Genomic DNA, 26,829 nt, shown 5'->3' with positions numbered 1-26,829 from the left:
ATAACATTTACCACATGTTTACTTTACATCAGCACAATTTTGGAAACAACATTTTTTTTTGCTAGGAAGTTATAAGGGTTAAAATTTGACCAGTGATTTCTCATTTTTACAACAAAATTTACAAAACCATTTTTTTTAGGGACCACCTCACATTTGAAGTCAATTTGAGGGTTCTATATGGCTGAAAATACCCAAAAGTGACACCATTCTAAAAACTGCACCCCTCAAGGTGCTCAAAACCACATTCAAGAAGTTTATTAACCCTTCAGGTGTTTCACAGCAGCAGAAGCAACATGGAAGGAAAAAATGAACATTTAACTTTTTAGTCACAAAAATGATCTTTTAGCAACAATTTTTTTATTTTCCCAAGGGTAAAAGGAGAAACTGGACCACGAACGTTGTTGTCCAATTTGTCCTGAGTACGCTGATACCTCATATGTGGGGGTAAACCACTGTTTGGGCGCACGGCAGAACTCGGAAGGGAAGGAGCGCCATTTGACTTTTTGAATGAAAAATTGGCTCCAATCTTTAGCGGACACCATGTCGCGTTTGGAGAGCCCCCGTGTGCCTAAACATTGGAGCTCCACCACAAGTGACCCCATTTTGGAAACTAGACCCCCCAAGGAACTTATCTAGATGCATAGTGAGCACTTTAAACCCCCAGGTGCTTCACAAATTGATCCGTAAAAATGAAAAAGTACTTTTTTTTCACAAAAAAAATATTTTAGCCTCAATTTTTTAATTTTCACATGGGCAACAGGATAAAATGGATCCTAAAATTTGTTGGTCAATTTCTCCTGAGTACACTGATACCTCACATGTGGGGGTAAACCACTGTTTGGGCACATGGTAAGTCTCGGAAGGGAAGGAGCGCCATTTGACTTTTTGAATGAAAAATTATCTCCATCGTTAGCGGACACCATGTCGCGTTTGGAGAGCCCCTGTGTGACTAAACATTGGAGCTTCCCCACAAGTGACCCCATTTTGGAAAGGAGACCCCCCAAGGAACTTATCTAGATGCATAGTGAGCACTTTAAACCCTCAGGTGCTTCACAAATTGATCCGTAAAAATGAAAAAGTACTTTTTTTTCACAAAAAAATTCTTTTAGCCTCAATTTTTTAATTTTCACATGGGCAACAGGATAAAATGGATCCTAAAATTTGTTGGACAATTTCTCCTGAGTACACCGATACCTCATATGTGGGGGTAAACCACTGTTTGGGCGCATGGCAAGGCTCGGAAGGGAAGGCGCGCCATTTGACTTTTTGAATGGAAAAGTAGCTCCAATCGTTAGCGGACACCATGTCGCGTTTGGAGAGCCCCTGTGTGCCTAAACATTGGAGCTCCCCCACAAGTGACCCCATTTTGGAAACTAGACCCCCCAAGGAACTTATCTAGATGCATAGTGAGCACTTTAAACCAACAAGTGCTTCACAGAAGTTTATAACGCAGAGCCGTGAAAATAAAAAATAATTTTTCTTTCCTCAAAAATGATTTTTAGCCCAGAATTTTTTATTTTCCCAAGGGTAACAGGAGAAATTGGACCCCAAATGTTGTTGTCCAGTTTGTCCAGAGTACGATGATACCCCATATGTGGGGGTAAACCACTGTTTGGGTGCATGGCAGGGCTTGGAAGGGAAGGCACGCCATTTGGCTTTTTGAATGGAAAATTAGCTCCAATCATTAGCGGACACCATGTCGCGTTTGGAGAGCCCCTGTGTGCCTAAACATTGGAGCTTCCCCATAAGTGACCCCATTTTGGAAACTAGACCTCCCAAGGAACTAATCTAGATGTGTGGTGAGCACTTTGAACCCCCAAGTGCTTCACAGAAGTTTATAACGCAGAGCCATGAAAATAAAAAATATTTTTTCTTTTCTCAAAAAATTTTTTTTAGCCCTGAATTTTTTATTTTCCCAAGGGTAACAGGGGAAATTTGACCCCAATAGTTGTTGTCCAGTTTCTCCTGAGTACGCTGATACCCCATATGTGGGGGTAAACCACTGCTTGGGCACACGTCGGGGTTCGGAAGGGAAGTAGTGACGTTTTGAAATGCAGACTTTGATGGAATGCTCTGCGGGCGTCACGTTGCGTTTGCAGAGCCCCTGATGTGCCTAAACAGTAGAAACCCCCCACAAGTGACCCCATTTTGGAAACTAGACCCCCAAATGAACTTATCTAGATGTGTGGTGAGCACTTTGAACCCCTAAGTGCTTCACAGAAGTTTATAACGCAGAGCCGTGAAAATAATAAATACGTTTTCTTTCCTCAAAAAAAAATTTTTTAGCCCTGATTTTTTTATTTTCCCAAGGGTAACAGGAGAAATTTGACCCCAAGATTTGTTGTCCAGTTTCTCCTGAGTATGCTGATACCCCATATGTGGGGGTAAACCACTGTTTGGGCACATGCCGGGACTTGGAAGTGAAGTAGTGATGTTTTGAAATGCAGACTTTGATGGAATGCTCTGCGGGCATCACGTTGCTTTTGCAGAGCCCCTGATGTGCCTAAACAGTAGAAACCCCCCACAAGTGACCCCATTTTGGAAACTAAACCCCCAAGGGAACTTATCTAGATGTGTGGTGAGCACTTTGAACCTCTAAGTGCTTCACAGAAGTTTATAACACAGAGCCGTGAAAATAATAAATACGTTTTCTTTCCTCAAAAAATTTTTTTTAGCCCTGATTTTTTTATTTTCCCGAGGGTAACAGGAGAAATTTGACCCCAAGAGTTGTTGTCCAGTTTCTCCTGAGTACGGTGATACCCCATATGTGGGGGTAAACCACTGTTTGGGCACTTGCCGGAGCTCGGAAGTGAAGTAGTGACGTTTTGAAATGCAGACTTTGATGGAATGCTCTGCGGGCATCACGTTGCGTTTGCAGAGCCCCTGATGTGCCTAAACAGTAGAAACTCCCCACAAGTGACCCCATTTTGGAAACTAAACCCCCAAGGGAACTTATCTAGATGTGTGGTGAGCACTTTGAACCCCCAAGTGCTTCACAGAAGTTTATAACGCAGAGCCGTGAAAATAAAAAAACATTTTTCTTTCCTCAAAAATAATTTTTTAGCCCGCAATTTTTTATTTTCCCAAGGGTTACAGGAGAAATTGGACCCCAAAAGTTGTTGATCAGTTTCTCCTGAGTACGCTGGTACCCCATATGTGGGGGTAAAGCACTGTTTGGGCACACGTCGGGGCTCGGAAGGGAGAGAGCACCATTTTACTTTTTCAACGCAAGATTGGCTGGAATCAATGGTGGCGCCGTGTCGCGTTTGGAGACCCCCTGATGTGCCTAAAAAGTGGAAACCCCTCAATTCTAACTCCAACACTAACCCCAACACACCCCTAACTCTAATCCCAACCCTAACCACAACCCTAACCCCAACACACCCCTAACCCTAGTCTTACCCCTAATTCCAACCCTAAGGCTATGTGCTCACGTTGCGGATTTGTGTGGATTTTTCCGCAGTTTTTGAAAAATCTGCAGGTAAAACGCACTGCGCTTTACCTGCGGATTTACCGCGGATTTCCAGTGTTTTTTGTGTGGATTTCACTTGCGGATTCCTATTATGGAGCAGGTGTAAAACGCTGCGGAATTGCACAAAGAATTGACATGCTGCGGAAAATACAACGCAGCGTTTCCGCGCTGTATTTTCTGCACCATGGGCACAGCGGATTTGGTTTTCCATAGGTTTACGTGGTACTGTAAACGTGATGGAAAACTGATACGAATCCGCAGCGACCAATCCGCTGCGGATCCGCAGCCAAATCCGCACCGTGTGCACATAGCCTAATTCTAACCCTAATTCTAACCCTAATTCTAGCCCTAAGTGCAACCCTAGCCCTAAGTGCAACCCTAAGTGCAACCCTAAGTGCAACCCTAAGTGCAACCCTAAGTGCAACCCTAAGTGCAACCCTAAGTGCAACCCTAGCCCTAAGTGCAACCCTAAGTGCAACCCTAAGTGTAACCCTAAGTGCAACCCTAGCCCTAAGTGCAACCCTAAGTGCAACCCTAAGTGCAACCCTAAGTGCAACCCTAAGTGCAACCCTAGCCCTAAGTGCAACCCTAAGTGCAACCCTAAGTGCAACCCTAGCCCTAAGTGCAACCCTAAGTGCAACCCTAAGTGCAACCCTAAGTGTAACCCTAAGTGCAACCCTAGCCCTAAGTGCAACCCTAAGTGCAACCCTAGCCCTAAGTGCAACCCTAAGTGCAACCCTAAGTGCAACCCTAAGTGCAACCCTAAGTGCAACCCTAGCCCTAAGTGCAACCCTAAGTGCAACCCTAAGTGCAACCCTAGCCCTAAGTGCAACCCTAAGTGCAACCCTAAGTGCAACCCTAGCCCTAAGTGCAACCCTAAGTGCAACCCTAGCCCTAAGTGCAACCCTAAGTGCAACCCTAAGTGCAACCCTAGCCCTAAGTGCAACCCTAAGTGCAACTCTAAGTGCAACCCTAGCCCTAAGTGCAACCCTAAGTGCAACCCTAAGTGCAACCCTAGCCCTAAGTGCAACCCTAAGTGCAACCCTAAGTGCAACCCTAGCCCTAAGTGCAACCCTAAGTGCAACCCTAAGTGCAACCCTAGCCCTAAGTGCAACCCTAAGTGCAACCCTAAGTGCAACCCTACCCCTAACCCTACCCCTAACCCTACCCCTAACCCTACCCCTAACCCTAATGGAAAAACAAAAATAATTATATTTTCTGTATTTTATTATTATCCCTACCTATGGGGGTGATAAAGGGGGTGATTTATTCACTATTTTTTTTATTTTGATCGCTGTGATAGAACTTATCACAGCGACCAAAATGTGCAGGAACGAATCTGCCGGCTTGCAGATTCGGCGGGCGTACTGCGCATGCGCCCGCCATTTTCCAAGATGGCGGCGCCCATGAAGCAGACGGCCGGACACCGGGAGGGACATCGGAGCTAGGTAAGTATGGGGGGGTGGGACCGGAACACGGGGGGGGGGGGATCGGAGGACCTGGGGAGCGGACAGGAGGACCGGGGGAGCCGACAGGAGGGAGGAGGGGAGCGGAACGGAGATCGGGGCAAAAAGGACGACTGGGGGGGCGATCGGTGGGCTGGGGTGGGGGCAGATCGGGGTCTCCAGCCATGGCAGATGCTATTGCAGCATCGGCCATGGCTGGATTGTAATATTTCACCATTTTCATAGGTGAAATATTACAAATCGCTCTGATTGGCAGTTTCACTTTCAACAGCCAATCAGAGCGATCGTAGCCACGGGGGGGTGAAGCCACCCCCCCTGGGCTGAAGTACCACTCCCCCTCTCCCTGCAGATCGGGTAAAATAGGAGTTAACCCCTTCACCCGATCTGCAGGGACGCGATCATTCTGTGACACAGCATATGCGTCACAGGTCGGGAAGGCACCGACTTTCATGACGCATACGCTGTGTCACAGGTCGGGAAGGGGTTAATTTTGCGGATTTTTCGTGTTTTTCCCGCTATTTAATGCATTGGGAAGCTCCGGAAAAAAACGCACAAAAAACGCATCAAAAACGCGCAAAAAAAGCATGCGGATTTCTCGCAGAAAATGTCCGATTTTCTTCAGAAATTTTCTGCAAGAAATCCTGACGTGTGCACATACCCTAACTCTTACCTTCCTCCGCTCCCTCGCAGTCGCAGCGTCCTGCTCCGGTGCCAGCAGCTGCTTAATGCTTGTAAGCAGCACATGGCAGGGATATCATGCGCAGCTCACAAGCAGAGCACAGCTGGCAGAATACTCATAGGGTGTTCATCAGAGATCGCGGTGAGTATCCATTCCTCTTCAGTAGCGGTCACGTGTGCCGATAATTAAGAGAAATGAATATTCTGAATATCCAAACAACAGCAGCATCAACAGGCTGATGTTTTGATGTAGCATGTACATATTTCATATTTTCAAAATTTTAAATATTTGAATTTGAAATCTAAAATATTTGAATTTGGAGCCTGCTCAGCAGAGATGTCGGTCCCAGCGTCAGGCTCAAGCTGATACTGTGGAGCTGGTTACTGCTGTCTTTCCAGGCTCAGCCATCGCAACCAGTACTGATCAGCGGCGAGAAGGAGCACCTGGGACTAAGTCACGCTTTTCTTCTTCTGAGCATGCCCAAGGGACGGCCTCTCATTGGAAGTCGGGGGTCACATGCTCAGGTCCTGTAGCAGCTCCTATTAGACCACTAGGAAGGTCCTGGAGAACTTCCGCTATAAAAGGTTCGCAAGGCTGCACGGCCATGCGCTAGTATAAATCAGTTTTGTGTGTGTGAGGATGTATGCTTGTTCTGGTGAAAGCTCTGAATCATTCCCATCCCTAGTGTTGATAAATGCTCGTGAATGTTGGAGTTGTCTAGCGCCAGTTAGTGCCATCCAGCATCAGGCACAATCTAATAGCGTCTATCAGCAGTGTTAGCCAGTGCGGCACCGTGCGCAACCAGTGCACTTACCTGTCCCTAGTTAGGGCAGTTAGTGGTGTCCACCAGAGTGGCGCTGCGTGCACCCAGTGCGCTAAATCTATTTTGTATTTATTTTTCCCTAGCACCGCTGTTCCGGTGCCGAACGCAAGTGGTCTAGAGGGACTCTAACCCCGCGTCTAGGGGCAGAGTTCTGTGACTCTATACTTGCGTTTCCTCTGCGGTATTGCGGCCCTGTGACACAATAGGGTTCGCTTTCTTCATACCGGTTGTAGCTAACCCGTGTGTGTTTTCATTATACCGCCATTTACTGTCCGCCATTACCTAGCAGCAGGTACCATCTCTGCACAGTGGACCTCGGGCTGCGAACGCACCTTATTCCATCTTTATAATTATTTGGTGCGTTCCGCCAGCCCTAACAATTAGTTTGTGATATGAACACTTTGTGAGGTAGACAGTCAATGTTAAATGTTTGGATATTTTTGTATTCTCCTTTATATTTTTTAAACACAATTATCCCTCATTCCTAAAAAGAACTGAACAAGAAATGCCCCAAAACATCCACGATATTGGTGTGGCTTATATGGATATCAGATTTCAATTCAAAAACAGGTGTGCAAAAACCTGTAGTTTGTGACATGCACACTTTGTGAGGTACACAGTCAAAGTTAACCCCTTCACCACCTTGGGATTTTTCATTTTTGTGTTTTCGAATTTTCTCCCTTTATTCCCAGAGCTATATCTTTATTATTTTTCAGTCAATATGGCCATCTGAGGACTTGATTTTTTGCGGGACGAGTTGTACTTTTGAAGGACATCATTGATTTTACCATATCGTGTCCGGGAAAACAGGAAAAAAATTCCAAGTGCAGTGAAAATGCAAAACATACCAGACATGTATGGATTCTTTTTTTATTTAAAAAAAAAAGAAAGAAAAAAGTTAGTAAAAAAAAAAGCGCCATTTTCTGAGACCCGTAATGTCTCAATTTTTCAGGATTGGGGGTTGGGCGAGAGCTTATTTTTTTGTTTTCCCAGCTGACGTTTTTATGTATACCATTTTGGGGTAGGTATGAGCTTTTGATCACCTGTTATGGCATTTTATTGCACTGTTGCGGTAACCAAACAAAATGTAATTCTGGAGGTTTTGATTTTTCTATTGTGATGCCGTTTACTGATCAGAGTAATTATATGTAGATTTTGAAAGATACCATACCAAATATGTGTATTTTTTATCTTTTTTTAAATTGATTTATTTAGAAAGGGGTCCAAAGGGGGGTGATTTGAACTTTTTTTTTTTTTAATATTTTCAAAAAACGTTTTTTTTTTTACTTTTCACTTGCTTCAATAGTCTCCTTAAGACACTTGAAGCTGTGTCTTCTGATCGCTTGTGCTACACATAGCAGGGCTTATTCATCTGCTATGAATGCCGGCCACGGGTCGGTGCTAAAAGCAGATCGACAATGACAAGCGCAGGGGTCTCCTGCAGATCTGGGTTGTCATGCCAACCCATTGGCATCCCATGATCAAGTGACAAGGGCGTCGATGGGCAGGTTAGTGACGTGCTTCTGGCTCGCGCATGCTAAATGCTCCTCACAGAGATTAACAGCGGCATTTAACATGTTAAGAGCCATGGGTGGATCGCAATTCCACCCACGACTGTTAGGGTGGAATCGCGACCCACCCGCATCAAATAGGGGGACGTGACCTATGACGTACCTATACGTCATACATCGTAAAGGAGTTAAATGTCTGAAAATGTGTATATTCTCTTTTGTATTGTTTAAACCCAAAAATTTCCTCTTCCCAAAAATGAATCAATAATAAATACTACGTACATGAAAAAAAACAGCAGGGGCAACAGGCCGCAGTATTTGTGTGCCCTGTATTGACGTAAAATTAGACTAGTATACTCGCTGTTCACAAACTCAGTACAGTTGTTTGTCACACACACACTTTGGTTGCTGAGTTTGTTGTTTTTTCTTTAAGCAATATTATTGGCTCCCTTGCTTTTGCATGTCGAATGAAAAAGTGATATTGAAATAAACCAGTTGCCAGATGCACTGACATAATTATTGTTGTGATCAATCACAGTTGCCAGCTCTCCTACCTTTTTTTCCCCCCAACATTTGAATCTCTGTATTATTCTCTTTCTTCATTGATGATACTAATCTTGTATACTGCTGCTGTTGTACAACTTGCACTATTTATAGAATTTGTCCACTATTTTATGGATTTCTCTACCTATTTCTTGCAAAGCTGAGCAGTAACAACCTCTCACTCTCCAGATTCACCTCAAAATGGCTGCTGTATTCCCTGCCTCTGCTTTTAAACATGCCATGATAGTCCCTCCTGATTGGCAGTGCTATACCGTGTGATGTGATAGCTGCATGGCATTATACAGAAGTCCATCGCACCTGAGGGCATGTGAGTCTTCTCTGGCCGATACAATCTTCTGCTTTGTGTGAAATGTTGGACATTATTGGTGATTCACACAAAATGAATGGGGTTTTGTTTTTCTTTCTACTGAATTTTTTTCTGTTGAACATTGTGCTCTACAACACTATTTCATATGGTAATAAAAAGGCTATCTACATACAGGATATAATACTATTGGCTTACAGTACAGACCTAAAGATTGGACACATCTTTTCATTTAAAGAGTTTTCTGTATTTTTATGACTATGAAAATTGTACATTCACACTGAAGGCATCAAAACTATGAATTAACACATGTGGAATTGTATACTTAACAAAAAAGTGTGAAACAACTGAAAATATGTCTTATATTCTAGGTTCTTCAAAGTAGCCACCTTTTGCTTTGATGACTGCTTTGCACACTCTTGGCATTCTCTTGATGAGCTTCAAGAGGTAGTCACCGGAAATGGTTTTCACTTCACAGGTGTGCCCTGTCAGGTTTAATAAGTGGGATTTCTTGCCTTATAAATGAGTTTGGAACCATCAGTTGTGTTGTGCACTAGTCTGGTGGATACACAGCCGATAGTCCTACTGAATAGACTGTTAGAATTTGTATTATGGCAAGAAAAAAAGCAGCTAAGTAAAGAAAAATGAGTGGCCATCATTACTTTAAGAAATGAAGGTCAGTCAGTCCGAAAAATTGGGAAAACTTTGAAAGTGTCCCCAAGTGCAGTTGCAAAAACCATCAAGCGCTACAAAGAAACTGGCTCACATGAGGACCGCCCCAGGAAAGGAAGACCAAGAGTCACCTCTGCTTCTGAGGATAAGTTTATCCGAGTCACCAGCCTCAGAAATCGCAGGTTAACAGCAGCTCAGATTAGAGACCACGTCAATGCCACACACAGTTCAAGCAGCAGACACATCTCTACAACAACTGTTAAGAGGAGACTTTGTGCAGCAGGCCTTCATGGTAAAATAGCTGCTAGGAAACCACTGCTAAGGACAGGCAACAAGCAGAAGAGACTTGTTTGGGCTAAAGAACAGAAGGAATGGACATCAGACCAGTGGAAATATGTGCTTTGGTCTGATGAGTCCAAATTTGAGATCTTTGGTTCCAACCACCATGTCTTTGTGCAATGCAGAAAAGGTGAACGGATGGACTCTACATGCCTGGTTCCCACCGTGAAGCATGGAGGAGGAGGTGTGATGGTGTGGGGGTGCTTTGCTGGTGATACTGTTGGGGATTTATTCAAAATTGAAGGCATACTGAACTAGTATGGCTACCACAGCATCTTGCAGCGGCATGCTATTCCATCCGGTTTGCGTTTAGTTGGATCATCATTTATTTTTCAACAGGACAATGACCCCAAACACACCTCCAGGCTGTGTAAGGGCTATTTGACCGAAGAGAGTGATGGGGTGCTACACCAGATGACCTGGCTTCCACAGTCACCAGACTTGAACCCAATCGAGATGGTTTGGGGTGAGCTGGACCGCAGAGTGAAGGCAAAAGGGTCAACAAGTGCTAAGCATCTCTAGGAACTCCTTCAAGCTTGTTGGAAGACCATTCCTGGTGACTACCTCTTGAAGCTCATCAAGAGAATGCAAAGAGTGTGCAAAGCAGTCATCAAAGCAAAAGGTGGCTACTTTGAATAACCTAGAATATAAGACATATTTTCAGTTGTTTCACACTTTTTTGTTAAGTATATAATTCCACAAGTGTTATTTCATAGTTTTGATGCCTTCAGTGTGAATTTACAATTTTCATAGTCATGAAAATACAGAAAAATCTTTAAATGAGAAGGTGTGTCCAAACTTTTGGTCTGTACTGTATATCGGGTGAATGAAGATTTATGGATATGCCTAACATGTACAGCAGGGGCTACCTAACCTCTTATAAGGGTTCACCACTACTAGACAATCCAACCACTATTAAAGTTTGCAAAGAGGTGAAAAAAAAAGACTGGTAACTGGTAAGTCATAGACTTTTTCCCTTTTTTACGTTTAGACAAAATATGAATGATGCAGATCGTCAGTGTGGCCAATGGACTGGCAACAGCGTTCATGCTAACTGTTGACAAGTGGTGGGTGCAGTGCTGAGTAAGATAACTTGTTTAAGCAAGTTTGATACTCTCAAAAAAAAAAATACAGCAACAACCTTTTCTTCTAGAGGTTTAGTAGTACCCTCACTTTTTCACAATTTTCAGTTGCCTCACAATTTTTTTTGATAATCTGTGCAGAAATCTACAGGATAAAGAATATGTATGGAACATGAAACAATCACACACACCAAACTAGTTATAACAAATTTATTTTGTATTTAGTAAAAAAAAAGTATAATACCTGGTCCATCTGATTTCTTTTTTCCTTCTTCTTCTTTGTCATCACAATCTATAATAATATGACCTGGCGGTTAGGACAAATTAAACTAAATTAGTTTACACTGTTTTTTTTTATTTCAGTTTCTCTACATGCACTGCCTTGCTAAAGACAGTATTTAATGATTCTACAAACCAAAAATGGAAATTTCAATCTTTTAGTTCGTATCCCCTTAAATTAGAGAGTAATGTCACATAAAATAGTTAATAAATAACATTCCTCATGTCTACTTTACATCAAACAAGTTTTGAAACAATTTTCTTTTGTTAGTAAGTTGGAAGGGTTAAAAGTTGACCACCAGTTTCTCATTTTTCCCACAAAATTTACAAAAACATTTTTTTAGGGATCACATCACATTTGAAGTCACTTTGAGGGGTCTACAGTGAGTACGGAAAGTGTTCACTCTTTGTTTCATTGCAGCCATTTGGTAAAATCAAAAAAGTTAATTTTCACCTCATTTGGTCTGACATGCACTGTGAGGTCTCATATAGACAGGTGTGTGCCTTTCCAACAGGGCCGGACTGGCCATCGGGCAGTTCTGGCAAATGCCAGAAGGGCCGGTGGCAGTAGTGGGCCGCTCGAGTGTGCCGCTGTCGGCACACTCTCCCCGCTGTCGGCGCACTCCTGGCCCCACATTCAACTATACCGGCGTCATAGACGCCGGTACAGTTGAATGCAATGATGGAGGAGAGAGCGTCTGCTGACGCTCCCTCTCCCATCATTCCCCGCTCTGCCTGCCGCTGACACTGCGGGTGCGCGATGACGTCATATCATCGCGCACCTGCTGTGTGACCGGGCGGGCAGACTGCGACTGCTGAGACCACCAGAGCCAGAGCAGCGCGGGGCAGGAGGAAAGGTGAGTAGAGTGTTTTGGTTTTTTTTCAATGAGTGATGACTTGATTGTGGAGCTATTGGGGGGGGGGGGGTGCTGCATTCCATTCTATGGGCCTCTGCTGCATTATATTCTATGGGCCTCTGCTGCATTATATTCTATGGGCCTGTGCTGCATTCCATTCTATGGGCCTCTGCTGCATTATATTCTATGGGCCTGTGCTGCATTCCATTCTATGGGCCTCTGCTGCATTATATTCTATGGGCCTGTGCTGCATTCCATTCTATGGGCCTCTGCTGCATTATATTCTATGGGCCTGTGCTGCATTCCATTCTATGGGCCTCTGCTGCATTATATTCTATGGGCCTGTGCTGCATTCCATTCTATGGGCCTCTGCTGCATTATATTCTATGGGCCTGTGCTGCATTCCATTCTATGGGCCTCTGCTGCATTATATTCTATGGGCCTGTGCTGCATTCCATTCTATGGGCCTCTGCTGCATTATATTCTATGGGCCTGTGCTGCATTCCATTCTATGGGCCTCTGCTGCATTATATTCTATGGGCCTGTGCTGCATTCCATTCTATGGGCCTCTGCTGCATTATATTCTATGGGCCTGTGCTGCATTCCATTCTATGGGCCTCTGCTGCATTATATTCTATGGGCCTGTGCTGCATTCCATTCTATGGGCCTCTGCTGCATTATATTCTATGGGCCTGTGCTGCATTCCATTCTATGGGCCTCTGCTGCATTATATTCTATGGGCCTGTGCTGCATTCCATTCTATGGGCCTCTGCTGCATTATATTCTATGGGCCTGTGCTGCATTCCATTCTATGGGCCTCTGCTGCATTATATTCTATGGGCCTGTGCTGCATTCCATTCTATGGGCCTCTGCTGCATTATATTCTATGGGGCTGGCTGCATTCCATTCTATGGGCCTCTGCTGCATTATATTCTATGGGGCTGGCTGCATTCCATTCTATGGGCCTCTGCTGCATTATATTCTATGGGGCTGGCTGCATTCCATTCTATGGGCCTCTGCTTCATTATATTCTATGGGCCTCTGCTGCATTCCATTCTATGGGCCTCTGCTGCATTATATTCTATGGGCCTGTGCTGCATTCCATTCTATGGGCCTCTGCTGCATTATATTCTATGGGGCTGGCTGCATTATATTCTATGGGGCTGTGCTGCATTCCATTCTATGGGCCTGTGCTGCATTATATTCTATGGGCCTGTGCTGCATTATATTCTATGGGCCGGTGCTGCATTCCATTCTATGGGCCTCTGCTGCATTCCATTCTATGGGCCTCTGCTGCATTCCATTCTATGGGCCTCTGCTGCATTCCATTCTATGGGCCTCTGCTGCATTATATTCTATGGGGCTGGCTGCATTATATTCTATGGGCCTCTGCTGCATTATATTCTATGGGCCTGTGCTGCATTCCATTCTATGGGCCTCTGCTGCATTATATTCTATGGGCCTGTGCTGCATTCCATTCTATGGGCCTCTGCTGCATTATATTCTATGGGCCTGTGCTGCATTATATTCTATGGGCCTGTGCTGCATTGTATTCTATGGGCCTGTGCTGCATTCCATTCTATGGGCCTCTGCTGCATTATATTCTATGGGTCTGGCTGCATTATATTCTATGGGGCTGGCTGCATTCCATTCTATGGGCCTCTGCTGCATTATATTCTATGGGCCTGAGCTGCATTCCCTTCTATGGGCCTTTGCTGCATTATATTCTATGGGGCTGGCTGCATTCCATTCTATGGGCCTCTGCTGCATTATATTCTATGGGGCTGGCTGCATTCCATTCTATGGGCCTCTGCTGCATTATATTCTATGGGGCTGGCTGCATTCCATTCTATGGGCCTCTGCTGCATTATATTCTATGGGCCTGAGCTGCATTCCCTTCTATGGGCCTTTGCTGCATTATATTCTATGGGGCTGGCTGCATTCCCTTCTATGGGCCTCTGCTGCATTATATTCTATGGGGCTGGCTGCATTCCATTCTATGGGCCTCTGCTGCATTATATTCTATGGGGCTGGCTGCATTCCATTCTATGGGCCTCTGCTGCATTATATTCTATGGGCCTGAGCTGCATTCCCTTCTATGGGCCTTTGCTGCATTATATTCTATGGGGCTGGCTGCATTCCATTCTATGGGCCTCTGCTGCATTATATTCTATGGGGCTGGCTGCATTCCATTCTATGGGCCTCTGCTGCATTATATTCTATGGGCCTGTGCTGCATTCCATTCTATGGGCCTCTGCTGCATTATATTCTATGGGCCTGTGCTGCATTCCATTCTATGGGCCTCTGCTGCATTATATTCTATGGGCCTGTGCTGCATTCCATTCTATGGGCCTCTGCTGCATTATATTCTATGGGGCTGGCTGCATTATATTCTATGGGGCTGTGCTGCATTCCATTCTATGGGCCTGTGCTGCATTATATTCTATGGGGCTGTGCTGCATTCCATTCTATGGGCCTGTGCTGCATTATATTCTATGGGGCTGTGCTGCATTATATTCTATGGGGCTGTGCTGCATTACATTCTATGGGGGGCTGGCTGTATTACATTCTATGGGGCTGTGCTGCATTACATTCTATGGGGGCTGTGCTGCATTACATTCTATGGGGGCTGCGCTGTATTACATTCTATGGGGCTGTGCTGCATTACATTCTATGGGGGCTGTGCTGCATTACATTCTATGGGGGCTGTGCAGCATTACATTCTATGGGGCTGTGCTGTATTATAGTCTATGGGGGCTGTGCTGCATTACATTCTATGGGGGCTGCGCTGTATTACATTCTATGGGGCTGTGCTGCATTACATTCTATGGGGGCTGTGCTGCATTACATTCTATGGGGGCTGTGCTGCATTACATTCTATGGGGGCTGTGCAGCATTACATTCTATGGGGCTGTGCTGTATTATAGTCTATGGGGGCTGTGCTGCATTACATTCTATGGGGCTGTGCTGTATTACATTCTATGGGGGCTGTGCTGTATTACATTCTATGGGGGCTGAGCTGTAATGCTGGATACAGCTGTAATTATATGTTATATAGTCGTGTTACACTCCCCTCACTTCTTGTAGCCTACAAGTGTACAAAGATATTATACAGTCACCATGTGACAAGTGGGCCTGTGTGACTTCAAATGCCAGGGCTGAATTTTAGTCCCAGTCCGGCCCTGCTTTCCAAATTAAGTCCTATCAGCTTAATTAAACACAGCTGGACTCCAATGAAGGAGTAGAACCATCTCAAGGAGGATCACAAGGAAATGGACAGCATGTGACTTAAATATGAGCATCTGAGCAAAGGGTCTGAATACTTATGACCATGTGATATTTCAGTTTTTCTCTTTTAATAAATTTGCAAACATTTCTACATTTCTGTTTTTTTTTTAAATTTACCAAATGGCTGCAACAAAACAAAGAGTGAAGAATTTAAAGGGGTCTGAATAATTTCAGTACCCACTGTATATAACTAAAAAGTACCCAAAAGTGACACCATTCTAAAAACTGCACCCCTAAAGGTGCTCAAAACCACATTTAAGAAGTTTATCAACCCTTCAGGTGCTTCATAGGAACTGAATGTGGAAGAGAAAAAATAACATTTAATTTTTTTCACAAAAAAAAAATACTTTAGACCCAAAGTATTTTTTTTATTTTCACAAGGGTAACAGTAGAAGATGGACCCCAAAATTTGTTGTGCAATTTCTCCTGTATACGCCGATACCTTATTTGACTTTTTGAATGTAAAATTTGCTGGAATAATTAGGGGATGCCATGTTGCGTTTGGAGAACCCCTAAAGTGCCTAAACAGTGGAAACCCCTCACAAATGACCCCATTTTGGAAACTAGACCCCTGAAGGAATTTATTTAGATGTGTGGTGTGCACCTTAAGCCCACAGGTGCTTTACAGAATTTTAAAACAATGAGTCGTGAAAATTGAAAATCACATTTTTCTCACAAAAATGTTGCTTTAGCCCCACATTTTTCATTTTCACAAGGGTAACAAGAAAAATGGACCATACATTTGTGATTTTTGAAAATAATATTTTTAAAATATTGAATATGGTGTCATTAGTGTTGATTGCAAGTGCTCGCTACTCTGATGCATACCCGAGCACTTGATGCAAACTGAATAACGAGTGTGCTTGAGTGACATGCTTAAGTCCCTACCCTGCATGTTTTGCAACTGTTAGACATCCCCACCAAAAAAACATGAGGGGATTTGCGATACTCCATGCATACCGAAGCACCAGATGCAAACTCGAGTAGCAAGCACTTGCGCTCAACACTAGCCGTCATAGTCTTTTTTTTTCTTTTACTAAAAAAAAAATATTTCTAACCCTGAACCTAACTCTAACCACAACTCTAACCCAACCCCAACCCTAACTGCAAAGAATGGAAAAAAATATATATTTTAGAATTTTTATCTAACTAAGAGGGCGACAAAGGGGGATTTGATTTACTATTGTTTTTATTTTGATCACTGTGATAGGGTCTTCCTATCGTTGCCGGGTACCAGCTGGCAGATCTTGGCGGGTGCACTGCGCCTACCATTTTTTTTCCCATGAAGATGATGCCGGGCCAGGGGACAGATCAGGAAGGCCCTGATATGGCGGAGATACTAGGAGGTCTCCGGGGGCATCATTTCTCTGTTCACTGATATGTATATTATGTCAGAAGAGAGAGAAATCATTGAAACAGCGGGCACACTTTTTTTTGTGATAGCAGTTATTCACTGAATAACAGCGATCACAAGATTGGACACCGAAAAATCTGACCCTGATCATGTCCTCCGGGCTACCCCTGATAGCCAAGATCCCAGAGATTTTCCAACTCTGGGGGGCACTGCAGCCTTATTTTCAATTTACTTTTTAAAAATGGTGATGAGAGAATTAGCAGTCGCTAAGGGGTTATGAATTTGATGGTCATCTAGACAAAAAAGCTCTGGTAAGTTGAGAGCACTGTGTTAGTGGTATATCATTTGAAAACATTTCCCTAATCTTCCCAAGGTTCCAATACTTAAAAGAAAACAATCTTCAGACACACACTGCTTCCCTGCCTGTCAGCTTCATGCTTGCCTCAGGATGTTGCCTTTGGGTTGGCAATCTGGTTGATCTGCCTACTCGCACTGTGTGCTCTCCCATTCCAGCTTCAGAGCAGCGCTTGCAAGCTGTATAGCAAAGAGCTTACAAGGACTGTACTCACTGTCTATGAGACCAGCCACTGCTTATAGATTGCAGTGGTGTTCAGTAACTTAGACGATGAGCAGTAAACTATAGAATCAAAAATGTTTATTAGAGATAAATTGCAAAGTTGCCATTTTTAACATGGTGCTAGCAGTGATCTCACTGGGGTCACTGCAGTTCATTGGCCTGGCAGTTCATCAGTGCGCTCACCGCAGTTCTCAGTGAGAAATTTCTTACCGTGAACTGCATTGAACTCACTGAGCTTAGCACTGCATCATGAGACTTTTTCTTATGGTGCTAGCGGTGATCTCACTGAGGTCACTGCAATTCATCAGCCTGGCTCAAAGCAAAGTGAGCTGGGAATGCAGCCTCAGTGACCCAAGTAACCTTGATGACATCACCGCTAGTCATTGACGCTGTGCTCAAATCAGCTCATTCTCCTGTGGTCTTCAGCCTGGATCGTCGCATATTGGCACCGTCTAGGTTGAAAACAGAGTATCGCAGCCATGGATTACGGAATGGGACAGTATGTCGGATTGGTGAGGGATATGGTTCCTTTTTTTTTTTTTACAGGACACCAGGGATTCAATGGAATAGGCATTAGGTGTGTATCGTTGTTTAATATTTTAGGTTTTTTCCAGGAGACGAGGGTTTCAATGTAATGGGCGTAATGTAAGTATAATTTATTAATTTATTATTATTAGTATTTTTAAATAAAAAATGTAAAACTATGCATCTTTTTATTTCAAATAAAGGACTTTCTTCTTGCTGTGTGTTTATTTACTATATGACTATAGGATTAGTAATGGATAAGCATCTTATCGACTTCTCTCCATTACTAACCTGCTGAATCGATGTCACCTGACAATACAAAGGTGACATCAATCACACAAATATGAACCCCACTTGCCACCGCCACAGGGAAACTGGGAAGAGCTGGGCAAATCTGGGGGGGCCTGCAAGGTGCAGAGCAGAGCTGTCGGTTTTGCCATGCTGGTTATCAAAACCAGAAGAGACCCCCTGCCCCTGCACTCAATGTTATTAGCGTCAGCAGATGTCTGTGACCGGAGGTAACCTTTATACTGGTGAACACAGATGCTGGCTCATGCTGTCATAATCTTACTGCCAATCAGTGCTGCCCGGTGTTTCCCAACCTATCATGCGGATGACAGCATGAGAAACAGCCGAAGTTTGGGGAGCCGAACCCGAACAGTGACACAGACTTCCGGGAGAAGTTTATGTTCAGGGAAAAAAAGTGTGCCCGCTGTTTCAATGATTTCTCCCTCTTCTGACATCATATACATGTCAGCGGACAAAGAAATTATGCCAAAGCAGTAGGTTTCGGTACGGACCGCAAACTTTACTATTCGGGTTGAACAATCTCTAATTAGGAATATACCAAACATGTATATATTTTGTTAATTTTAAAGTGGTTTTCCCATGAACAAAGTAAAAAAATTTTATCAGTACATTTTTGAATAATAATAAGTTCCACGAATGTGCTTAAAAAAAATGTTCCTGTGCTAAGATAATTTTATAAATGTGCCCCTGCTGTGTACCGTGTAGTGGCTGTGTTTGACTGTGCCGGAACATGGTCTGATCATATCACAGCTCCTGGGCAGGGGAGTGAGCAAAAGAAAAGATACAAACATTACAGCATGGGATCACAGCTGATTCTTTTTGGTAAAACATTGCTTAAAAACAGGCAGTGAAATGTTTTACCTCACAAGAAGAATCAGCTTCGATCCCAGATGTAGTATCAGATGTAGTATCAGTATACTCTATTTTGTGTCCTCCCCTGACCAGGAGCTGTGGTATGAGCAGCCCATGTTCCTGCACGGTCAGACACAGCTATTACACAGTACACAGCAGGGGCACATTTATAAGATTATCTCAGCACAGGAACTTTGTTTAAGACATCTAATTATGGAACTTATTTTTATTAACTAAAATGTATTTTGCTAGTGGGAAAACCTGTTGCAAGCTGAAAGTTTCATTAATACCATTTTGGGGTACAAATGACACTTTGATTGCTTCTTACTTCATCTATTTTTGGTATTGCAGCATCCAAAAAACTGGAATTCTGGCATTTAGATTTTTTCACTGAAAGAAAAAGGGGTGATTCGAATTTTGATTTTTTTAATCTATATTTTTAAAAACATTTTTATTTTATTTTTATTCCTGTATGGGGACTTGAACTCACAATCGTCCACTCACTTATACTATGTATGGCCACAGTATTGCAGAATACAATAAAAAGCATGGTCCTCTATGAATGCCAGTACTGTAATGGCAGACATGTCTTCCGTAGACCACTGGCTATCTTAGCAAACAGACTCCCCACAATCACATCACAGGGGGCTGATGGGCATGTGGAATGGCGTATCCCCCCCTCTCCACGGGTTTGTGAGCATTAAATGCCACTGTCAGAGATTTATAGCGGCATTTAAGTTGGTAACAGCAGTCGGCAGAACTAGGATTCACAGGCTGCTGTTAGAGCAAACACTGGCTGTTCAACACAGCTCCCCATCTTTCAACAAAGAAGACCAAACACAAACTAAAAGTACGTCAAATGTCAACAAGGGGTTAAAACTGGCAATTACTCTGGCAGATATCCCATAAACCAGATCCCAATCCGATTACATTTAGTTATAATTTATATGACATTTCTCAAGTTTAAATCTTATGATTTTTTTTAAGGGTAAATAGCACTTGACCAACTTCCTGAATAATGCCATCTAAAGAGTGTTCAGAATCAGGCTTTCTGATGAGATCCTGGTTCCTCTTGGGTGCAACCAACCAACTGACTACAGTACAAAAGCATAGTTTAATACTATATTCATGCTTGAATACAATCAAAGTCATGGCCCAGTTTCTATGCAGAAACTATTTTACTGCTACAGGTTTAAGTAGTAAATGGAAAACGCTGAGGCCAATCAGTCAGCCATCCGCCTAAAGGTGAAAGAGGATATACATTATACTGATTAGTGTTTGCTTTACCAATATAACCTGCATGTATAAATAGACACACTAATTAAGAGAATATGGGAGGAATTCATCAAAAGTGACATTTTGTACACCAGTCTTGATCTGAAATCTGTTTAAAGGGAACCTACCATGTTCCCAAACGCTATCAACCTGTAGATATGCAGTTCATCTGCAGGATAATAGCAATCTAAAGCCGTGTGGCCACCATACTGAAACCTCTGCTACTGAAAAGAAATTAACTTTAACATTATGTACAGTATTTTGAAGACTATAAGACACACTTTTTGGGGGTGGAAAATAGGGATGCATTTTATAGTCTGAATGTAGACTACCGGGGGCTGGGGTGGAGCAGGTTGCCACTGCGGAAAGGCAGCAGGAGTGGGGCGATGCTGCGAGCCCTGGGTTGGGAGGAGGGGGTGTCCTAGCCGTGGGCTTCAGGAAAATGGCGGCAGAGAGGGCAGGAGCGGAATTCCCTCTCTGAAGACTGCTCTCCTTGCGGTGGGTTACAGTAAAGTAACTTCATATCAATATTCCATTAGAGTGCATATCTGCTTTGATTAAATGGTAAAGGCAGCAACCAATCAGTGGCTGCAGCCGGCATGTGAAACAACAATGTAATGTCAGTCTCCGGGAACCTTGGAACAGCATTGCTGCAAGAGGTGATTATACAGTTTTTATTTTAAGTGGGACCCTGAATTGATTAAACTGGGATAGTCCAATGGTAGACAACACCTTAAATACATTTGGTGCATCTTTCATCTGCCAGTGGACCAAAGTCAGAAACTGCACTGCAGTACTTGTGGAGAGTGACATGCCTAGCATGTCATGCCAATGTGAAGACGCTTATAAGCCTTGCAATACTTTTCTGGGAAATTAAATATTCAAATTGCCTCTTCAGAGAGGAAGAAGACGTGAACTCTAGTGCTACCTATTGGAAGTAGCTATCCTAAAAGTCAACCCTTTAACAAGACTTGCCATATGACTTAGGATAAAAGCCAAACCAGAATCTCAATTTGCAGAATTTCCCCTTGTCATGACAAAGTATTAGATATGATTTGTCACTCTTCGCAAGGAGAAATGTTACCCCTTAGATGAAACTAAGAAGCCTCTCATACAGCCAAATCAGATCTCATACTTTGCACTGACGAGTCATATGGCAAGGCTTGTTAAAGGGTTAGGATTGCTAAAACAACAGGCAAAAAGAATGAGAGAAATGGTCTGTGGTCACCACCTGCAGAACCACTCCTTTATAGGGGTTGTCTTGCTAACTGCCTATCATTTCTACCTATTTTCTGCTCCATTTGCATAACAGAAGGAGAAATTTATTCACAATTGGTGTTGCTTCATAACTGGACAGGTTGATTTCACAGAAGCGTGATTGACTTGGAGTTACATTGTGTTGTTTAAGTGTTCCCTTTATTTTTGAGCAATATATATATGTATATACATACACACACCGAAGTGTAATTAGATCTGTAGTGTAACCTATTTCCCATGTCAATATATATAGAGCTAAGACACAAATGTTAATGAAGTCTTACTGTTTTAGCCAATGAATAAAAAATATTAATCAAATTTGTTAGATATGTAGTAAAAAGTGAATATTGTGATTATTACCTTTTGCATTATTTTTCCTTCTCATTTCCCTTTCCTTTTCTTCTTTGTTTTCCTTGTGTCTTTGTCTCAGGGCAGTTTTTGGATTAGTGATCCAGGCTTGGTAGATAAACTAGACAAAATACAATGTTTTTGCAATGAGATCTACAGACATACTAAATACTAAAGATAGTTCCTATCTATTTTATCTGTTAGTGTCTATTTAATGTATTTGTAAACTTGTAATAAAGGGACCATTAAAGTGTGGACGCCTTTAGATTTTTATAAGTAAAGAATCTTTATTAAAATACATAGGTGTAGATTTGGCTTCATCCAGACAGGCATATCCTACTCAGTAGGTTTCTGGTATAATTAAAGTCAAATATAATACATCTGTTGGAACATGATTGGCCATAGCCTTTTCCACTATGCCATATCCAGGGGCATAATGATTGCGGTTGTGGATGGTGCGACTGTAACCGGGCTTGTCGAGTCACCGCTATTATCAGCTGAATCTGCATCTTCAGACACATAATCAGCTGAAATGTAATGTGGCCCTGAGAACCACCGGTTATCTGCACCATAATTGCTATATTCCACCTGCCAATCAAAGGCTCGCAGCTGACATCAGCTTGCCTGTTGCAAGCAATGCATGGCATTAATGCATCACCAGGCCCCCCTGCGCCTGCAATGAAGGAGAAGACACTACATGGAAGCGGAGAGAGGTAATAAATGTAGAATTTTTTTTTTAAATGTGTTGTAAAAGAGTGCCAGGGATGGGAAATTAAATTTTAGGATCCATGACGTTAGTAAAGGGGCCAGGATGGTTTATATTATTACAGGGTGTGTGACATAATTGCTTTATGAGGGCCAGAATGAGGAACATACGTTATTAGCTTAAAATAGCAAGTGGTACACATAATTACTGTATAGGGCCAATTGGAGTACACTATTATTGTATAGGGCAAATTGGGGAACATTATTACTGTATGGAGGCCAGAATAGGAAATACTATTTAGAACTCTTCCTTTGTTCTTGGAATGTTAATTTCATTTAAATTACTCTTTAGAATTTCTGCATTGTTCTCTGAATTCTACAGTAGTTTAAAAATCCTGTAGAACTTTCCCATTGTTCTCGGAATGCTATAGTTATTTAAATTACTCTTTAGAGCTCTTCCACTGTTCTTGGAATTCTACTGGTTAAAAATATTAAAAACAAGTATCAAAAACCAACAAATGCCCAGAAACGTATTGTAGGACAAAAAACTCAAAGAATATTAACAACCATAAGTGGATAAACCACAACAACCGAGTATAATCCTTATTGTAACATTTTATTAGAGAACAATTAAAAATAGACATGTAATACACATTAAAATGGGAAAAACTGGATAACCAATAAACAGGACACAAAGAGTGCCCGGCACATAAAGCCTATATCAGCAGAGTAGAAATTCAATGCCCCATAGAGTACTAACAGTGATGTAATCACACAGCAATGTAAATACCAAAGTACAAAAGATACAGCGATCACACCATCAAAACCGTGCCAGGTGTCCAAGACATCCACAAAGTATTTAGTGTGTGCGATGGCCAAACTTAATGCAAAGGATAAACATGCTGCTGAATAGTGTAGGGCAACGCATATATCATAAATCAATAATATTCAGTGTCTAATGTGAACCTGCAAGACAACAGGCATGAGCCCAACACATAGAAATATAGCTGAAAGAGGCATGATATACTCACTAAATATAATAAAGGCAAAGTGCCAGTACCACGTTGGTCCCTGCCGCCCCAACGCACGTTTCGTGGAGACTTCCTCAGGAGGCGTCCTGAGGAAGTCTCCACGAAACGTGCGTTGGGGCGGCAGGGACCAACGTGGTACTGGCACTTTGCCTTTATTATATTTAGTGAGTATATCATGCCTCTTTCAGCTATATTTCTATGTGTTGGGCTCATGCCTGTTGTCTTGCAGGTTCACATTAGACACTGAATATTATTGATTTATGATATATGCGTTGCCCTACACTATTCAGCAGCATGTTTATCCTTTGCATTAAGTTTGGCCATCGCACACACTAAATACTTTGTGGATGTCTTGGACACCTGGCACGGTTTTGATGGTGTGATCGCTGTATCTTTTGTACTTTGGTATTTACATTGCTGTGTGATTACATCACTGTTAGTACTCTATGGGGCATTGAATTTCTACTCTGCTGATATAGGCTTTATGTGCCGGGCACTCTTTGTGTCCTGTTTATTGGTTATCCAGTTTTTCCCATTTTAATGTGTATTACATGTCTATTTTTAATTGTTCTCTAATAAAATATTACAATAAGGATTATACTCGGTTGTTGTGGTTTATCCACTTATGGTGGTTACAAATATTGTAGAACTCTCCCATTGTTCTCAGAATGTTATTCTTATTTAAATTACTCTTTAGAACTCTCCCATTGTTTTTGGAATTATATTGTAGTTTAAAAATATATTTAAAATTGTGAGTCCTCAGTGGTTGATACCTTTTAATGGCTAACTGAAAAGATGGTAACAACTACTTAGGCCTCTTCATCATCAGGCATAGACTAAAAGAAATCCTAAATATTTTTTCTATCAACTGGCTAACACGGTACAAAGATATATATCATTCCTGTATTGTAGTTTAAAATCCTATAGAACTCTCCCATTGTTCTTGTAATGTTATTGTTTTTTAAATTACTGTTTAGAACTCTTCCATTGTTCTTGGAATGTTATTCTTATTTAAGTTAATCTTGGCAAAGTATGAGATATAATTTGTTAATCTTTAGAACTCTCCCATTGTTCTTAGTAGAATAGTAGAACTGTAGAATTAGTAGAGCTATATAGCTCAGCACATGTACTGCAATAACACATTCAGCTCTGAGTAGTTAGTTCTGCATTGTACACAGCTATCACTACAGTGCCTTGAAAAAGTATTCATACCCCGTGAACTTTTCCACATTTTTTCACGTTACACCCACATGTCCCAACAAAAAGTAGCAAGTGTTTGTAAAGTGTAAAGGAAATTATTTTCTAATTATTTTAAAAATAGAAATCTGAAAATTATGATATGCATTTGTATTCAGTCCCCTGTAGTCTGATACGCAGAATTCACATATTTAGTAAATTGAGTCCACCTGTGTTTAATTTATTCAGAGTATAACTAGGCCTCAGAGGGTTGTTTGAGAACATTAAGGATCAAACAGCATTATAAAAACCAAGGAACACATCAGACAGAGACAAAGTTGTGGAAAAAAGTAAAGGTTAGTTTATAAAAAAATAGCCCAAGATCGGACCATCTCATGGAGCACTATTCAATCCATCATGCAAAAATGGTGGGAATATGGCACAACTGCAAACCTGCCAAGATGTGGCTGTACACCTAAAATGACATCCCAAGAAAGCAGAGCACTAAGAAAAGCAGCCAAGAGACCCATGGTCACTCTAAAGGAACTGCAAAGATCTACAGTTGCGGCCAAAAGTATTGACACCCCTGCAATTCTGTCAGATAATACTCAGTTTCTTCCTGAAAATGATTGCAAACACAAATTCTTTGGTATTATTATCTTCATTTAATTTGTCTTAAATGAAAAAACACAAAAGAGAATGAAGCAAAAAGCAAAACATTGATTATTTCACACAAAACTCCAAAAATGGGCCAGACAAAAGTATTGGCACCCCTCAGCCTAATACTTGGTTGCACAACCTTTAGCCAAAATAACTGCGACCAACCGCTTCCGGTAACCATCAATGAGTTTCTTACAATGCTCTGCTGGAATTTTAGACGATTCTTCTTTGGCAAACTGCTCCAGGTCCCTGATATTTGAAGGGTGCCTTCTCCAAACTGCCATTTTTAGATCTCTCCACAGGTGTTCTATGGGATTCAGGTCTGGACTCATTGCTGGCCACCTTAGAAGTCTCCAGTGCTTTCTCTCAAACCATTTTCTAGTGCTTTTTGAAGTGTGTTATGGGTCATTGTCCTGCTGGAAATGCGTAAAACGTTTTGGAAGAATGTTCTCTGGTCAGATGACACAAAAGTAGAGCTTTTTGGTCAAAGGCATCAACATAAAGTTTACAGGAGAAAAAAGAGGCATTCAAAGAAAAGAACACGGTCCCTACAGTCAAACATGGCAGAGGTTCCCTGTTGTTTTGGAGTTGCTTTGCTGCCTCTGGCACTGGACTGCTTGACTGTGTGCATGGCATTATGAAGTCTGAAGACTACCAACAAATTTTGCAGCATAATGTAGGGCCCAGTGTGAGAAAGCTGGGTCTCCCTCAGAGGTCATGGGTCTTCCAGCAGGACAATGACCCAAAACACACTTCAAAAAGCACTAGAAAATGGTTTGAGAGAAAGCACTGGAGACTTCTAAGGTGGCCAGCAATGAGTCCAGACCTGAATCCCATAGAACACCTGTGGAGAGATCTAAAAATGGCAGTTTGGAGAAGGCACCATTCAAATATCAGGGACCTGGAGCAGTTTGCCAAAGAAGAATCGTCTAAAATTCCAGTAGAGCATTGTAAGAAACTCATTGATGGTTACCAGAAACGGTTGGTTGCAGTTATTTTGGCTAAAGGTTGTGCAACCAAGTATTAGGCTGAGGGGTGCCAATACTTTTGTCTGGCCCATTTTTGGAGTTTTGTATGAAATGATCAATGTTTTGCTTTTTGCTTCATTCTCTTTTGTGTTTTTTCATTTAAGACAAATTAAATGAAGATAATAATACCAAAGAATTTGTGTTTGCAATCATTTTCAGGAAGAAACTGAGTATTATCTGACAGAATTGCAGGGGTGTCAATACTTTTGGCCACAACTGTATAGCTCAAGTAAGAGAATCTGTCCACATGACAACTATTAGTCATATAATCCACAAAGCTGGCCTATATGGAAGAGTGGCAAGAATAAAGCTATTTTTGAAAGCAAGCCATATGAAGTCATGTTTACAGTTTGCAAAAAGCCATGGAGGAGACAGAGCTAGCATGTGCAAGAAGGT

General features: G+C 42.2%; 1 protein-coding gene across 6 annotated transcripts in view; it reads right to left on the bottom strand.

Moving 5' to 3' along the window:
- The window catches only part of PIEZO2 (piezo type mechanosensitive ion channel component 2), a 737,984-nt gene that overhangs the window by 90,238 nt on the left and 620,917 nt on the right, over positions 1 to 26,829 (bottom strand). For 4 of the 6 annotated variants that reach the window (XM_077270184.1, XM_077270188.1, XM_077270186.1 and 1 more), the window contains 2 exons: positions 21,846 to 21,954; positions 11,157 to 11,219 (listed from right to left, as the gene is read on the bottom strand). In XM_077270184.1, coding sequence (XP_077126299.1) covers positions 11,157 to 11,219; positions 21,846 to 21,954 — 172 coding nt within the window. The remainder of the gene's footprint in view (positions 1 to 11,156; positions 11,220 to 21,845; positions 21,955 to 26,829) is intronic. The other 2 variants (XM_077270185.1, XM_077270187.1) reach the window with 1 other exon arrangement.

This window comes from Ranitomeya variabilis, chromosome 6, assembly GCF_051348905.1.
Source record: "Ranitomeya variabilis isolate aRanVar5 chromosome 6, aRanVar5.hap1, whole genome shotgun sequence".
NCBI lineage: Eukaryota > Metazoa > Chordata > Amphibia > Anura > Dendrobatidae > Ranitomeya > Ranitomeya variabilis.
This window is presented reverse-complemented; position numbering and strand designations above follow the sequence as displayed.